Here is a 17,629-nt window from a genome sequence, read left to right as displayed (position 1 = left end):
TATTACACGGTACGTTTACATGCAATCTCAGTGAAAACACTCATGGAACAGGATCTCTAAGTATCTACCTCAGAATGTAGCCGAGAGAAAGAACAGAGCTTGAAAGTCATTTCAGACCTCATTTTCCCTCAGCACAGTCATTGTCCCAAATAGGTACACATAAACACATACTGTTTTTCTTTAGAAGCAATTTATGTGAATTCAATGTTCTTATAAAATTGGCTAGATATGACAGTCACTGAAAACTAAAATCCTCTTTTTTACATGACAGTCCGGGTACAGAGAGAAAAAAAAAAATCTAAAAAATGGATGCTCCAAGGAACAGCGAGACTGATTATCTTCAGAGGTAAAAGGGTAATTGCTGTCACATGGTAAAAAAAGGAACCAGGCAAATTCATATGAATACTCTTTGGAGAAGAAGCCCTTACTGGTTAAAGATGCTGCACATTATGTAAAGGAAATTACTGTGTGGAGTGGTGGTGATGCCTCGAATGCAAGCTCATTCACAGATGCCTGAATATTGCAGGAAGGCATCATCTATCTCTTACACCTGGGATTCTTCTGCTGATGGCACAGATTCCCCTGAAAACACCCAGAGACTCACAGTATCATTCATACAAGGTAATTTGGGATGGAAGGGACCTCGGAAGATCCAATCCCTGCTCTAAGAAGGACTGACCTCAAAGTTAGAAAAGGCTGCTCAAGACCTTTTTTGTTAACTGTTCAGTATCTCCAAGGAATCTACAGTCTCTCTGGGCAACCTGGGTGTTTCTCTCACTCCAGCCTATGATTTACCTTCTCTTAATTCACTGTGCACCTCTGGGAAGTGTGGCTCCATCTCATCTGTGAACTCCACACTAGACACTCCTCCAGACTGAACAAGCCCAAATCCCCAGCCCCATCTCACATGCTAATTCAGAAGTATATCCAAAACCCCTTCCCAGTGAAGAATGACAGGATCAGAAATCCCCCAGTGTCAAGGTTTATAAGATGAAGAGCCCCTGCAAGGCGTGTAAGCAAACACCTCCCTTGGCTAAAGGGCTGTTCCCTGACAGCACAGAGCACCTCTGCACACTCCTGAGGAGTCCAAGCAGCAGCAAGGAGAGGTATTAACAAAACCTTTATGACAGTTTCCCTTACTAAACACTTCTACAGGTAAGGTACAGAATTGCTGAAAACCCAGCAGATTCTTTTCCAGACACAGTATGGTCAGAGTCAGCAGCTGGGTTTGATCTCTCTGTGGAGATCGCTCCCCTTGTTCATACAAAATATCTTTAAAAATCTTCTTCCATGGGTTTCATCTGAGAACTCATTTTCCTGAGACCCCACTCATCTTCAATAATACCCAGCAGAGTGGTTCTATCACTACATGTAACTATGAAAACCGAAGCTGTTACAAAAGCCACAGTTAATTACAAAAAGTGAATGCAGCACTGAAACGATTTTTGCTTAAACCCACCAAGGTATGTTTTTCACGATTACCCTAGAACAGCACATAGCCTAGGTAATTATTGGAGGGCTCTCCACAGAGTAAAAGCAAGTGTGATACTCTTCTACTATACTTCTAATTCTGTCAGAGTATGATTAACACAAAGTTCATGCACCTACTAGAACATAAAGATTACCATCCCTTCACACAGAGACTGAACAATACAATTTACAGATTTGAAAACCTTGTGGAAAGGTTTGTGGTCAAAACCTAGTTAAAGATATTTACTCCTTTGAGTTTCAGTTTAAAACACATTTCTTCTTTCAGATACATCCCACATACTGTCAGGGCTTTTCTTTCTTTTCCTTTGTTTCCAGATTATATAAGAAATTCATTTCATCTTTAAAGAATAGCTTCTAGCTTTGTGAAGGAGTAAATTATTATGTCAAGTTTCCTCAGTTAGCATACCTGTATAGCAATTTTTTTCAATAAAAATAACCTTTTGTAAAAGGTTTCATTGTATTTCCCAGGAGACTGATAACAGCCACATCTCCAGCCATCTGCAGCCACCACTACAGACTCTGATGCATACTCTGAAAAATGACATTCTTCTCAACACTTCTGTTCAGACAATGGGACCACTAATTTCTAAATGCTTAATTATGCCAAGGGCAGAAGCCCAAACCCTTTACCCACGTTGAACTTCTTCAACAGTCTTAATGAAAATCAGGCCTCAGGCAAATCATTAGTAAAATTCAAAATCATGAGGAAATTATCCTTTCCATTTTTAGCACAAAGAATGGATTACTTCATAAAGGCCTATAGATAATTCATTTAAAGCTCACACGCTTCAGCTTTGGGCAGAAGAGCAGGTTAAGATATTTGAACATCAAGCACAGATATCCCCCTATACTCCACAATATTGCGTTAGTGGTACTTTAAATCCCAGCACAGCAGAACTGTATAACGGATGCAGTTCCCAAAACACTTTATGTGTTAAAGTACTTCAGTTAGTTTCCAAATTATCTACTGCAACAGAGCAAAGACCCTACTTAAATGCTACATCCAAGACCTCAAACGCTGCGGGGCTGGATGGAGGAATCTTACCCCTGGACTGCAGCCCGTGCCCACACGCCTCGCTCTGCCCTGGCAGGCCCTGTCGCACCGGCTCTGGCACCAGCACGCAGGGGCTCCAGCGGTGGCTCTTCCACCTGCAGCAGGAACAGCAAACACTCAAGTGGTTAGAACTGGAAGACAGGGAACACAAACCCAGGCACAAACTCTAGCTACGAATCATAATATGCTGTGGGGACTTTGGAGTCGCAAAGCTGTAATTACTCCTGAAATAAGCACTGGGAACTGAAATTCAGATGCCAGGTTCAGCTTCTAGGGAGCTACATCCTCCTCCTACAACATTCCCTTTTCTCATTTTTGCAGGGCATGGTTCAAAGTGACGTAAGATACATAGGAAATAGCTCCAGTGGGCTTTGTCACCAGGCTCTCCTCCTGTTCTCATACAACTGATGATGTCCCCAGCCTGCTTTCCGTGCTCACAGATGTGCCAGCCAGCAACACCGGGAAGCGGCTTTCCACGGCACCAGGCAGAGCAGAGCGTTGTGTCCCCTGCCTGGCACCACCTTCAGCTCCACACTCTGTTCCAGGACCACCTCCTGTGGCATGTACAGGCTGGAGATTCACGAGCAAAGATATAACGCTTTTCTATTTACTAATATTGCACAACAGATGGCCCACAGAATCTTAATGAAGAGCAGTGAGTAGATGCTCTATTGTATTACTTGTCTAATCAGAACTTTGTAAGTGTGTACTATTCACTGGAGGGAGAGTACCAGGGGAAAAGGCAAGAGTTTCTGCAATAAGAATGCAATTATGATTAAGGCACTCTAGGGCTTGTGGTCCCAAAATAGCTTACATTGATTTTAGATACAATGAGGGGGGAGCTCCCAGTAACAGCTTCCTTACACACATCAGACCCTGAGGTTACCATTTCTAGGAGCTCTGTCTGTTGGTGGTTGTTCTGATGATGCCAAATCTACTGATATCTCCATCTGAACTCTACTCTTACACATTTTGCAAGGTATATTATCTGTTCCAAACTCTGCATTTTCCAACATTATGTTATTTTCTGGTGAAAATTGTGCGGGACAAGAGTCCTTTCTGGGGAAGTGGACACCCACTAGAGACTTATTCCAAGCTAACAGTTTTTACCTATACACTGGACAGGTGGGAACATCTTCACATTCTCTTTCCTCATACAAGGTGTCCGGACACGCCTGTCCCCCACTGGCAGAATCCTGAAGGATAATCCTGTACCGGGACTGCTTAACTGCAGTGGCATTGTCTGAAAAGCAAAGAAACAAGTTGTCTTCCAGGCACAGCTGGCACCCCAAGTTAGTGATTTAGCTGGCTTGGTTAGAAACATGCTCTGTGTTTCATTTATATTTTGAAACTGTGAGCACTCTGTAACATTTCCTCTGAAATTACCAGTAGTTCAGGAGGACAGCTGCTGGAAGGTTGATAAATCAACAGCCTAACAGATGCATCAAAAAACATCTATTTAACAGAAGACCAAATCAAGTAAAAAAAAAAAGTAAACAAGAAAATAAACACCTTAACCAGGGAAAAGAATAAAACCAAAGAAATAAACTGTCATAATAGAAAGTTTTGTTTCTGAGAACACATTCAAGTGGTCTCAGGCTGCTACCAGTAACCCATCTTTATGGCTCTAGAAATTAGAGATGATAACTTCCTGATAGGAAAACCATTGCAACCAACAGAGGCTAACTCTTTACTTAACCTGTGTTGATGCAAGATCAATCCATCTAGAAACACAGTTCACAAAATCCATGGCACAGAATGCAGCAGGAAAGACAAGAACAAGATTTATCTATTTATCTCTACAGCTAAAGCAAACACAATCCTTGGCTGTGTAAGCGGCAAGTGCAAACTGAGAGCTGGTTTAACCACTGCATATAGCATTTGTATTTCTCTGGATACTGACTCACACTTCAAAAACAGGTGCTAGAAAAGTAAAAAGGGATCTCAGGAGAACTCCTTAAAGGATTACAGACCACGTAAACATCTTTAAATAGTGGACTTAATCAAGTTTGTCTGAAAGAGGAAGGCAATGTGCCAACAAACCCACTACGAGTACTATTCTTCCAGCTCAGAATATGGGCAAAGCTGCAGCAGCAAAATTACAATGGAGTACAAGGAAAACTTAAAGTCACACCATGAACACAAAGTACAAGCACAGAGCCAAGAAAAATGTTGGCTTTAGAAATACCAAGTCATACAAGCCTTCAGTGGCAGATGTGCCACCACCGTGAGACCACTGCAAAGGGACACTGGACCTGGCAGGAGGCTGCTCACCATGGCTGCTGCCCTGGGGCAGGAAAAGCACTTCCAGAGAGATCCCACTCCTGCTTCTTTCACAGCCACTACCTAAGGCAGCTCTACAGCTTCCTACAGTCTCCTTTCACATGTCTGATTTGGTGCCTGTAAAGCCCCACAAAGAGCCTTTTCTTAAAATCTAGCCCACACCATCACTCCTGTAAATTAAACTGTTTTATCTTTTGTCCACTACATGACGAAAAGAGTTTATCCCTGTCACCTAATGTATAACCTTTACAAAATTGCAAGGCCTTGCATCCACTCGAAGTTTTCCCTTCTCTAAACTAAGCAATCCCAGTCCTTTGTAGGTCCAATTCAATTCCCTCTCATTGCTCACTTTCTCACAACACTGTGCCCAAGGACCTGCAGCCTCCCCAGGGCACAGCACAGTGACCCCTCAGGGGTCTTACATACACATACAACGTGCCAAGGAATTTGACAAGCCCAGTATGAGTTTTAGCATTTCTAACTGCTGACTTTTATTCAGGAGGGAAGGCTCACAGGATCTTATCAACGTGTATCAGTACACTGTAACGGGCAGTAAAGGAGACACACACAGACTGTTTTCACTGTGATACCCACTGTGAGATTTTTAAAGCATCTGAGTACCCATTTAAGAGTGATTTAATTTAAGCCACTGTTCCTCAGCTTCCTGATAAAAGTTTATTGTGTCAAAAATCTACCACTTCCCTTAATTAGAACAGCTACACTGTCAAAATAAGAGGAGATTAAATTTATTGGGGACAATTTGTTCTCAATAACTCCTTACTGGCCAGTTTATTACAATCTGATTTTTGAAATGTTTACATCTTGAGTAATAACTTGTTCTTGTGGCTTTCCACATAATGAAGTTAGGATGAGTAATCTACAATTTTCTTGACCTTTCTTTTTGGGGGAGTGGAGGTGAAGGGAGAGTTTTGGTTTGGTTTGCCTTGGTATTATTGAGTTCTAGTTCTTTAACACTTAATTTCTCACCCATAAGACAGTCACGCGATGCTCTGGAATTACTTTACTACTTCCTTCTTATTCACACAACCTCACTGACATGGGAATAGCTACCCAATGGAAACACTCCTTAGTCCATTCTTCTCCTGGCTGCAGACAGGAATCAGTGGCAGTAACTGCACATTGCCAATATTGCACTTCTCTCATTTCTCAAAAAAGTACATTTCATTCAGTTTCCCTTTACTTTTAATCCATTTATGCAATTTCCACTACCTAATATCCTCTAGCTTAGTTTGCATTCTTGATTTCTTGTTTCTAATCTTTGTAAAACAATATGACAATGCAAAAGGAAACAAGATCCTGAACAACCCTGGTAGTAAGACAAAAAAGGGCTTCTCTAGAGGTGTGTGGTGTTCTCTCATCATGGTTTGAACCTTGAGCTTGCAAATCACAGACCTACACATGCCTTGCTCCCCAGTGCTACTGGCTTGCTATTAGCACAGTTTCAGAACAGAAATTACAGTCCAGTAGGGCTTCAGGCTTTTGGACAGGCTGTTTTGGAGCTTCCAGGTCTTCTGCACTCCTGTCTGCATAGAATGTGTTCCCAAGAGGTGTAGATACCAATTCCTGCAGTTTTTTGAAGCCTATCTTTTTCTTTTTTATATGTCTTGTTGATATTGCCATCCTTCACTTCCAAGAATCGTGAACTCTGTCATTTTGTGATGATTTTCATTCAAATTATCTACCACCATTAGAATCGTACCCATTTCCTTCCTATTAATCAGGACCAAATCTAAATGAGCTTCCCACAGTAATTTTCTCCACCTCAAGAAACTAAATTATCCTCAACATTTATTGCACCTTACTCAAACCCCATTTTCAAAATTGAATTTCCTCACTGGCTTTTCTATAGCATTCCTTACAAATGTTAATAAGCATAATTTTTATATTTTCAGTTTAAATTGCTATAGCCTGATTTTTCCAGAGCACTAGAACTGTGGAGGACCATCCTTTTAAAGCCAAACTGATTTCAAGCATGGTCTGCCCTCCCAAAAAAAAATCAGGCCTGAAGATCTGAGGACCATCTTAACTTGTGTCCTTGACTTTGCAACTCAGGTAATGCTGTTGAGAACTTCAGGGGTGCCTTACCTCTGCTTCCACTCCCCATCCCTGTGCCACCAGACTCCACTCTCCTTCCTTACAGAGCCATAGAACTCCTACCAACCCACTCTTATTCCTCCCTGGATCTTGTATCCTTCCTTCCTCTGTCTTTCACCCCCAGGGCTTCCCTGCCCAGGGCTCAGAGAGCTGCACCACCATTCTCAGGCGAGGGACAAAAGCCCTTTCACTCCTGGAACATGTGCTGTATCTGGTCCAGCTTCCACAGAAAACACTGAGCTTCACGCTCTGCTCCTGACCAGATGGAAAGGCAGAATCTGGTCAACACAAGACTCTGCTCACACAAAAAACAAGGACAATTTTTCTGAGATTTTCTGAGATTTTAGCCACCAAAATCATTGCTGTGTCAAACATCATTGCAGAGATAAGAGCTCTTAAGTCTTTCACTTTGACCAGCTCTAGCTGGGTGTTTATGAGGATTGGAAGTGGCAGATCATGGACTGACACAAGGTAGAGGCCATTGGAATTTCTTGTTGTGGCACACCATACATTTTATGCACTTTTACCCCATCTCATTTCAAATCTGATTTAAGACATGGGGAGAAAATAGGACAGCTACTATCTAACATTTCATGTAAACTTGTTTAGAGAATTAAGTGACTGTGAAATTTCTAACCTTCCTCCTGTACCACCAATGCCCAGAAGAGATGAGGTACCATCTATTTCCAGAAGGGAGATGAAAAATTTATTGTTAGTTGCTTGCTTTTTTTAAACTCCCTGTTTTACATCTATGCTGACAGACCAGGGAGCACCTCACCCATGCTGAAAGCAGTTACCTCTCCAGGCCACCTTCACCCTCAGAAAAGCAGAGGAAAATCTACCTGCTGCTCATTCAGACCATTTCATATTCTGAAACCACCCTACTGATTTTCTGATTCTTTATTCAATCCATCCTCAAAGACCAGGTAAAACAGATACATTATAGAGACTGCAGTAGACAGTTGCCACCTTTAAGTATCTGAAATGGCAGAGAATCAATAACTTGCAACAACCTCCCAGTTCCTGCCTCCCCAACAGGTGCTTGGATTCGGGGGCACTTCCTTTGTGAATTATGTTGTCCGTCCATCTGTTACTGCCCTGAGGTTCAGTGCTGTCTGCACTTCTGAGGCAGGAGATAATCTTCTGCCAGAAGACAGACAGTTGTCTGATGACATTTAAATGTAGGGAAAATGTCAGCTTTTTTATTGTCAGATGGTAAACTCAGATGTATTTCCTCAGATAAACTACAGACAGCTCAACTAGTAAAGTTTTGTGTAAAGCTGATTTAGTGATTCCATGTTTGTCTAAGTTCTGATCTTCTGCTGGTACACAATTAATTTTAAATCTGCCAAGCAATACCTGTTCCTGCTTGATCTGATTAGTAATTCACCATCTGTATATTGCTTTCATTAAATACAACTTTTCTATGAAAAAAAAACAACACTCCTAACAACTCATGTATGTATAGTGGCTTTGAAATTTCATTACCGTGCTGAGGTTTTAATTGTGCAATGCAAATTAAAAAAAAAAAGAACCTTGCAATGCGGCCATATCAATAACAGATTTAGGAAAAAACAAACTCCCTCATCTAAGAAGTTTTAATTTAGAATTATATTAAAATGATAACACTGCCAAGGAGGTTAAATAATTAATTTCTTCTCATTTTAATTGTAGACTATTATTTAATAAACAAAGTAATTTACCAGGTAATTTATTCTACTCCTTCATAGGCAGCTCATTTAAAGTCTAAAAATAAATTGCTAATTAAAACAGGATTCACTGTTTTAGAAAGCAACTAATTTTCCTGTAAAATCTAACAAGGACTATGATAAAGCATTCACTGAGAATCTTTGAAGGGCAAGGAAACTTCCAACAATAATGAAATATTCTGATAACTGAGCAGACTTTCATCTGAATAATTAATGAAACACACAAATTTGTCAGAAAACCCAACAATAGATGATTATAAAGAAACTTCGTTGTACACTCAGTGCCTCAAAGTTAACCAACAAGATTAAAGAGATGTTTGGCCCTTGAGAAAACACAAAGCACGAGAGGTACTTGCACAACCCTGTTATGTACAGCCAGGTTGGTCAAGAGAATTACATTTCATATGTAAGCAATTCCATGTGCAGCCATACAGCATAGGGGCCTTGGAATTCTGACTCTGAAGGCAGAAACCAGAAGGAACTTTTCCCGGCAGAGAGAATTTACATCTCCCAAGCTGTTCACAAGGATCCCGCCTGCCCAAGAACATCAGCTCAAAAAGTCAAGGTCCAGAGTGCTCACGTCCAAAACTCACGCAGATTAATACCCTAAAAATTATTAGACTGGTGTGAACTTCACCTGCCATATGTTTCTAGGCCAATTCCCTAATTTTTCACCAAAATTTTGACTTCTTAAAGGCTTACCAGGCTGACAGGCTGTGGGACAGGGTGTCCACTCACTGAACAGGGTAACAACACAGTCCTTCCTGCAGGGGAGGAGACACGGCCGCACTGCCTCCGGCCGGATGGACTCGGGACACCTACAGATCCAAACACAGGTAAAACAAAAGAAAAAGTTAAAACCATGGAGAAAGATTCTATTCCTAAGACTTTCACAGGGCTGTGAGCATACTGTCATACCAAAGACACCGCTTCTGGCCCGAGCAAGCCTTATTTTTCTTCTTCACACTCATGCAACCCAGCTGAATTTAGTACATTTCAAGGATTAAAAAAAGAAGAATAATTTTTTTTTTTTAAATGGGGAGCTCAGCTTGATGACTACAGGCTAAATGTAACTCTGTGACATCAAAACCACAAAGCTCATGGGAGTAAAACAGATATATTTATTACCAAAGAAACAGAGTAGTTATGTTTATAAAGTAGTCCTGTTATAGCACTATATGCAACAGCCTTCAAACCATCTGTCTGTAAGGGCTGATGACATATTCCTCAACTTTCAACCCCCAAGGAATACAAAAATAGTTTCAAATGAATACAGTAAGAAGAGCACTGTGATTTTCTTCATTCATTTTTAACTCCTACACAGAAAACGTGTCATACATATACTAATAAAAGTTTAAGACACAGTTAATGTGTAAGGACTCAAAGAACAGAAAAGGGACAATTTTATGGGATCAGGCAGATCTTGCATATCAAATGGGTGAACAAGAAGGGAATTACTCTTTCTCACTCCTTATTAATTTCTATTAAAAAGATCACTCAACAATACTTAGTAATGCATGCAACCCAAAATGATCCCATTTGAAGGAGGAATATGCCACTAATTCCTACAAGGAAAAAACAAATCTTAAAACCATGATTCAGCTCCTTAAGTGTTTACTTACCCCCTTCAGTTCCATTTCCTCTTACACCACCTCAAAAGCGGAGAGGGCAAACAACTATCTTAGGCATTTTACAGCTCTATAAACAGTATGTTTAATTAGGTAAAGTTCAAGCCATCAATGCATTTGAGACATACATGAATACTAGATTTCTTTCCTTTTATTTAATTAACCCCATTAACCTCCAGAATTTTAATTAACTTTACTAAAATCAGCACAGTCTGCTTATACAAACAGGATTGTTTTGAGAGCTGCTATAAGAAAGGAAACTCAGTTCTAAGTCTCTAGACTCATTAATGGTGCAAAAATAATTAGCAACATCTTGATTTTTCAATATTAAGGAACACATCTGTGCTACTTATTTTCCTCATTTAGTAAAGCAAAGCAAAATTTGGGATATTTCTACTGCAGAATACGTAATTTTGTTGTGTTGCTATCACATAATGGAAGTTATATAAACCAGCTGAACAATACAGATCACACATATGGTACTGCCTTATTGGAGTGTAAATATAATGCAAAATCTATTTACTTTTTCTATTTTATTAGAGCCCTGCTAATAATGCGTTGCTGAACATTATATTCAAATGTATTTCATATTTTCCTCATGCCTGTCCTTCAGGGAAAATATTTGCAGAAAACTGTAAATTAGAGTAGCAGAGGAGCTACAGCAAAAAATCTCCACTACTGAAAGTGTGCCTTTTGTCTGGATTTACATGGAAAGTTAAAATGGGCTGGATATTTGGTTTCTTTACCTCTTACAACATAGTAGTGATGGAGTAGTACTGGAAAATTAGTCCTGAAATGAAATTATTTCAATCCTGCAGAGTCCATACGCTTGCAGAAAATGCCTTTCTATATAACGTATTTTATAAATAAACACTAACAAGCTTTTTTTAAATACCTTTTGGGAGTGACCTGGCCAGAGCTGCTCTTCATGCAGAAGACTTTCCTTGTCTGTATGCCCACCCCACAGGTGGCTTCCCTGCTCCAGCTGACGGTGGCGTTGAGCGCAGTCCCCAGCACGTCCTCGGAGCAGGAGCTCCAGGGAGATGCTTCCCAGAAGAAATGCACGCACGGGTGCTCATTGCAGGCACGCTGCTCCTGCAGGGCTCGCTCAGGGGGACAGGCTTTTCCACCTGGAAAGGGTCAAGAGAACACCATATCCTTACCTCATGGCATGTGACAAAAGGAATACATCGAAACCTTTTTTTAAAAGTCAGGTTTGCACAATACCTTCTCTTTTTTCCCCCCTAAAAAAATAAATAAATAAAGCTTAAATAAAGCTGTTGACCTTTATGGCTGCAATAACAACCTTCTAAAATATTGTTTCCTCATTAAACTAGCCTTGCATAAAATTGTATTCCTATGTATAATGGAAACAGAAATAGGCAAAGTATATTTCTGAGTTACTTTATTGATAACTCCTACACACAGCCAAGTTAATTCCGTTTAAATGCCAGTATCACTCAGCAAACACGCAATCAGGTTTAAAGACAAATTAAGCATTATTTTTATGTTCATTCTCCTTGCTAATCTCCCAAGGAGGAACATCTCTCTCATATTTGGACTCCACGCATTGCCTTAAAGATTTGAGCAGGAGTGGATGCTGAACTGTAATGACAGCAGCATGTATCAAATGACACCCACATCTGCAAATCAAGGAAGGGGGAAACTTGAAAGACACGTTTTGAGTATGAAGCCTTCACTTCTCTGAAGCATCATCCTTCAAACTCATGTCCAAAGATTTTGCTAAACTGCTGCACTTTGTCAGCAACTGGTGACAAAGCCCCGAAGTACAGGAGTTGGAAGAGTCTCCCCAGAAGCTGTAACACTACAGCCAGCAGCTTGAATTTATCCATAAAAGCAGATCATCATAGCTCAAAAGCTACAGAGTAATGCAGTGAAATTTAACAGTAAGCATTGTCATTTTAGGAAGAAAGAAGCAAAAATTACTAAAATCAAAACTATTGTCCTCCAGGAGGGAGAACTCGGACAACTTGGGACACAGCCAAAGTGCTGCAGGTTTTAAAAGAGCTGAAGTGTTGGGGCCAGACACCACGAGGTGCAGGGCACCTTTACACCCTACCAAAATCAACCAGAGATGAAGGGATGTCGAAGGGATGCCCATTTCCTTGCAGCACTGACCCTCCTGAAATAAGGTAAGGCCCCAAATGGCCACAATGAATAGCAGTGAGAAAAGAAAAAGAGAGAGAAATTACCTAACCCACTGGATAATCATGTCACATTACCATTCATCCTTTCAAGAAAATGGACTGTTCCACACAGTGCTCAGTCTCAGAAATGTTTAGTATGATGATGGAGTAGAAAATGCCCCAGGTAACTTACTACTTGAAGAATTTTACTTGGCAGGAAAAATGCAAACCAGTTATTTTTCTTGTGTGTTTGAGACACATCTTAAAAATAGATAATTGTAACAAGCAAATGGCAAAATGCCTGATCCATTTGGAATGAAAAAAACAAAATCTAAAGAAAATATCCAACTCAAATTTTGAACTTCCCAGGGAAAAATCAGGGTGGCTTTTTCTCAATATTACGTTAGTTACAATATGTTCAGGAAGCTTTCCTAAACACAAGAGAGTAGTAATGAGACAGTTTTAACTTAACATAGTAAGAAATGGCGCATCCAAACTTGCCTGCAACACTGCAAGCAGGAGATGCTGTTTATAAAGAACACAAGGACCTGCCCACTTTCTGCAGTTCATTGACAACTTTTGTACAAAGAAAGAAAGACAACATGCCTCTGCCTGGCCATTCCAGGAGCCATTTACAGATTTATTTTATGATGTTCAGCAGCTCCTGTAATTCATTTTACACCTGCTGAGAATGCCTGCTCTGCAATCTCCCCTCGCACCAAGCTTCAGAAGTTTGCTGCATAAAGAATTATCTTTTAAAACCTGATTTAAATCAGGTCCCCCAAGTTTCATCAACAGCTTCCTGGTTGTCATATTCTGGGAGCAGGTGAAGAGCTTGGAGAAAATGACCCAAAATTTCCATATGTCCTTCAACAGCAGAGCCTCAGCTGACACTTGCTTCATTGACAGAGGCCACACGAAATGGCCCTTGCAGAGGTACCAGAGCTCTGTAGAAGTCAGGTGCTCAGCTGTGAGCTGGATATGAAAAAGGTAGAGAAAGCAGGTAATTTAACATTGCCTTAATGTTGATAATGGCATTAACTCCACTTCCACTCTCCTGAATTTCAGTCACTGTCTATACACAGATGTGTGACTCTGCACAGCAAACTGTTACACCATTGCTAAAGATGCACAGAAAAAGTCAGGGAGTTTGATGTTAATAGTTAATTATTCCTTCCTCAGAAACTCCAAGTATGCAGCTCAGATTATATCACTTTAAGGTTAGTGCCTTTCAGGTTGAGATGACAGTGCTTCTTTACTTCCAAAATTCACTCCTTCACAATTTCACTCTCATAATTCCATGTTTTATCTGTTATTTGGATTTCATTACTTCAATGGAAAATATGAAACCAACTGTATTTTCGTTTTAATTATTCTCTAGCTCATAGACTTTTTTAGTAGTAGTTATTATCATTCAATCAACAATTATTTCCATCCTGAAGGGCCCCAATTTTCTTCACAAGTGCTTATGAGGATGTTTATGTGAATACAGACCTTTCACATGAGTAATGGTTTGCAAGATCAAGTCCTTACATTAGCCCAGAAACAGTGGGTGGCTTTAACGATAATTTACAAAATAGCACTTAAAAGAGCTTGTCCTGAACTAGATTTGCATCTGAAAGTGTTTTGCTGCTGCATTAACTGCACCTAGTTTTGGCACTAGCAGGTATTTTGTGTCAACAAGTCTTTAGTCTATTGGACCTCTTCACACTTTATGAATTTTTATGCACTTGATCCAAGACCTTTCAAATCCTGTGTGATAAACTAACACATAAATTAATTACCATATGTGTAACTGTATTAAAGATTACACTTCTAGTACAAAATGGTTTGTTTAAATAGCTGTATCACTGATGTTAATATGTAAAAAAAACAGATACATGATGTGTCCATGAAGATCCAGAAGAAATGACATATATTAATCAAGAGGTATTTACTGACTAAAATAGAAAAACAAGCAGGTCAACACATTCCAGGTCTACATTTCAAAAAAAAAAAAAAAAAGTAGGTCCTTTTCCATTTCCTCATTTTTCACAGCTCACTGGTTTTAAATCTTGACTAATATGTTCCCATATAAAGACACTTGCATGGTGAGTCTGTCATGCAGCAATTTTACTGGTAGAGGATGAAGCTCTTCAGAACCAAATTTACATCCAGACAGGCCCTCAACAGAGGCTGAAGTAAATAGTTTTGAACTGTGAGAATTTCTCCAAGTGAGACATGACAGAATTTCTCCAAGGGACACATGAATTCCAGCCCATCAAGATCTCCTAGTCTTTAGGCAGAGACAAGCATTCACTATTATCCCTGATTCCTGTGGAACTGGGATTAGCTCAGATCTAAAACCAGTTTGGCTCAGGAATGCGAGTCCGTGCATTAAAGGAACAAACAGTGATTAATCCAGGAATGTTCAGCACTCACCCTCAGCTGGAAGGGCCAGGATGGACCTGCTCCTACTTTGACTGCCCTCGGTGTTTTTGCTGGAGCAGGAGTGGGAGCACGGGGACCATGGGGACCACTCACTGACGACACAGTCCCTCGCACAAGGGACTTCACAAGCCACCACCTCGGGCCGGGGAAGCTCTGAGCAGAGGTGATGTGGTACTTCTTCACCTGGAGCAAATGAAACAAGACAGACATGGAGGGAGGCACAGCTTGGTTCAATACCCACAGCCTGCATCAAACTGACTTCATGTCAAACATCCACCTGCCCATGGAGGAATATGCTACAGAACAGCATGTGGCGAGGCTGCAGGCTGGAAAGTGTAATACTTGAACAACTAACTTAAAAATTTATTCAGGAAAGCAAAGAAGAAAGAAATGTGTTTCAAGCTCGGTGTGTGACATCTTGGCTCTAGTCCGCTCTCTGAAGCAGGTAAGAAAAAGGAATGAGATAATTTCATCAACAGAAAGCTGTAATATATCAAATATATCAACAGAACTAATGACTGTTGCCCCATATTTTCTAGCAGTCTCTACCTACAGAACCTATTTCCCACAGTACAAATTGCATGGGTCCCCAAAGAAGTCAGATATCTTTTTTCTGCAGGCCAGAGAAGTATCTGGCAGATGTTTTGGTCCTTCCACTTCAGCCTCACCAGAATGAGCCACTCCTGTTTCTGACTCTTGCTTCTCACCCAACAGCTAGGAGATCTAAAATTATCAATCTGTTGGGCCATCCCCACCCAAGGGAGAAATACTTTCTGCAGCAGATGAACCAAGGGACCTGGACCAAAACCTCTCTCCTGAGGAGAGGCATCTTTTCAAAAGCCCTTCCAATAACAAGGTAGGACAGTGGGGACTGGTGAGGAAAAACCCACCAACCAAAAGAACCACTGCCAGAATGAGCAGCAAAAGAAGGCACATCAGGAATGTCATGAGCAATACAAATCAGGGAACTGTTGTTTTTAGAAAGGAAAATAAAATAAACTTTTTTTTTTTAATAATAAAGGAAAAGTCTGGAAATTTTAGTTATTATGTAGAATTTGCAAGGACATAATGATTCATAAAAATCCGTAAATTATAACTCTTTTAGTACTGAATTACACCTAATGTCTTAAAAATGTATTTTAAGTGACAAACAGTCATGACTGACTTCATTACACTGTTCTATTACTTAGTATTTCTGGATACTCATGAAATTTCAGCTACATATCTGAGATTACTGAAACCTCAACTGTTTATAAACAAAAGAGTCACACCAAGTCCTACCTCCTCTTTTGCCCTCATAATAGTTACAAACCTCTCCTTCAAGGTTTCTTTGATTATGAACCTAGGGAAAAAACATAATGACTATCCAGGCTTAATTATTCTTAAGAAAAAAACCTAAAATTTATAATGGCAGAAAGTGCCTCTTTCACCTCACACTCCAGAAACAGGCTCCGTAACAAAGCAGCCCAGGAAGCAATTATAACTGGGAGGGCAGAAAACTGTGCTGCTTTTACAAGAGCTCACATCTCTGAGTGAGTAAATAAGAGAGGAAGGCTGAGAGCACATAAAGCTGTCAACAGCACGGCACTATTATCTGCAGTTGCATCCCTAAATGAAGACAGGCTCATCGCCCTCGAGGCACAGATAAAACTTTTCAAGCATATTATGAGAAGGAACAGCGGATCCAGCAGGCAATCAGACTGCAAGATACGGTTAAAAATACTTTAGTTTTATACTCCCTTTCCTTCGTGCTCACCTGGAAAGGCTCAATGTGCCCAGTTTTTGCAACACCCCCCCTAGACACAGCCCCCATCCATCGGTGCTGCAATTGGCATCCCAGGAAAACCTGTATCACCACTGCTGCTTTGAATGCTCACCTAATGCTGAGAACTACCTTCAGAAAAAAAACCAATGTGAAAACAGCAAATAAACCTGTAAGACTTATTCCAGTTGTCTTCCCCAGTCACTTAAGCATCAAAATCCCTGCCAACATTTTGACAGCTTGTCTGTACGGCAGCAGGTAATGGAGGGGAGGCCTGGGCAGGCTGATTTAGGAATCAATAGTACAGCAGCAGCAAGAGATTACGTGCTTTGCTGAAGCAGGGTGCAACACCTGTCCTCCTCTCCCATCACCAACAGAGAAGCACGTGGACTGCCAGGGACAGGCTTCAGAACCAGATGGGATGAGATGGGACACTGGCCGTGAAAGTGCAACCCCCACCCCTCCATCCACACCACAGATTATCTGCTACCTCAGGGCTTTAGGGCCAGAAAGTGCCATGATCTTCACCAAATTCTGAATTGAGCCCAATTTTTTCCACCAATCAGACTGTGCTACAGATCTAAGCATCAGAGAAGAACTATTTGTTGAAAGTCAAGAGAGCCTTTCCACTGATTTAATCCAACTTTAAAAAGCCAAGCCACTCCTCTCAGAAGATGAGTGCCCCTTTGGGGTGGCTTCCTCTACCCATAGGTTCAAGTGCCACATATTGCAGGGTGACGGCCCTGTGGGGAAGGGAGGCAAAGGAGGAAAATACACTTTCAACTTCTTCCTTCCACAATTTCTTTTCACACTGGATTTACAGCAGGTGACAGCAACAGCACCACTGCAAACAGAGGCTGTAATTCGCAGTTCCTGGGCAAAGAAAGGAAGCTTTGTGCTTTGTTAGAAAGAGTTTACCACCGGGTGCATGAAGGTACAATTCAACACTCACTTTGATTTACTTTATAGCTCTATTCTCCGTGTTCAAGTTTAATTACTGCCTTCTATTA

The 17,629-nt window shown here is 40.7% G+C and overlaps 1 protein-coding gene across 1 annotated transcript in view; it reads right to left on the bottom strand.

The window, feature by feature from the left end:
• THSD7B (thrombospondin type 1 domain containing 7B) overlaps positions 1–17,629 on the bottom strand; it is a gene marked incomplete at both ends in the record, with an annotated part of 242,972 nt that overhangs the window by 120,138 nt on the left and 105,205 nt on the right. Inside the window, 5 exons of the mRNA XM_082285365.1 lie at positions 2,537–2,640; positions 3,656–3,788; positions 9,355–9,470; positions 11,176–11,410; positions 14,849–15,040. Coding sequence (XP_082141491.1) covers positions 2,537–2,640; positions 3,656–3,788; positions 9,355–9,470; positions 11,176–11,410; positions 14,849–15,040 — 780 coding nt within the window. The remainder of the gene's footprint in view (positions 1–2,536; positions 2,641–3,655; positions 3,789–9,354; positions 9,471–11,175; positions 11,411–14,848; positions 15,041–17,629) is intronic.

Source organism: Coloeus monedula (assembly GCF_965178545.1).
Source record: "Coloeus monedula genome assembly, chromosome: 7".
Classification (NCBI taxonomy): domain Eukaryota; kingdom Metazoa; phylum Chordata; class Aves; order Passeriformes; family Corvidae; genus Coloeus; species Coloeus monedula.
The sequence above is the reverse complement of the archived record's forward strand: the minus strand, read 5'-3'. Positions and strand labels throughout refer to the sequence as shown.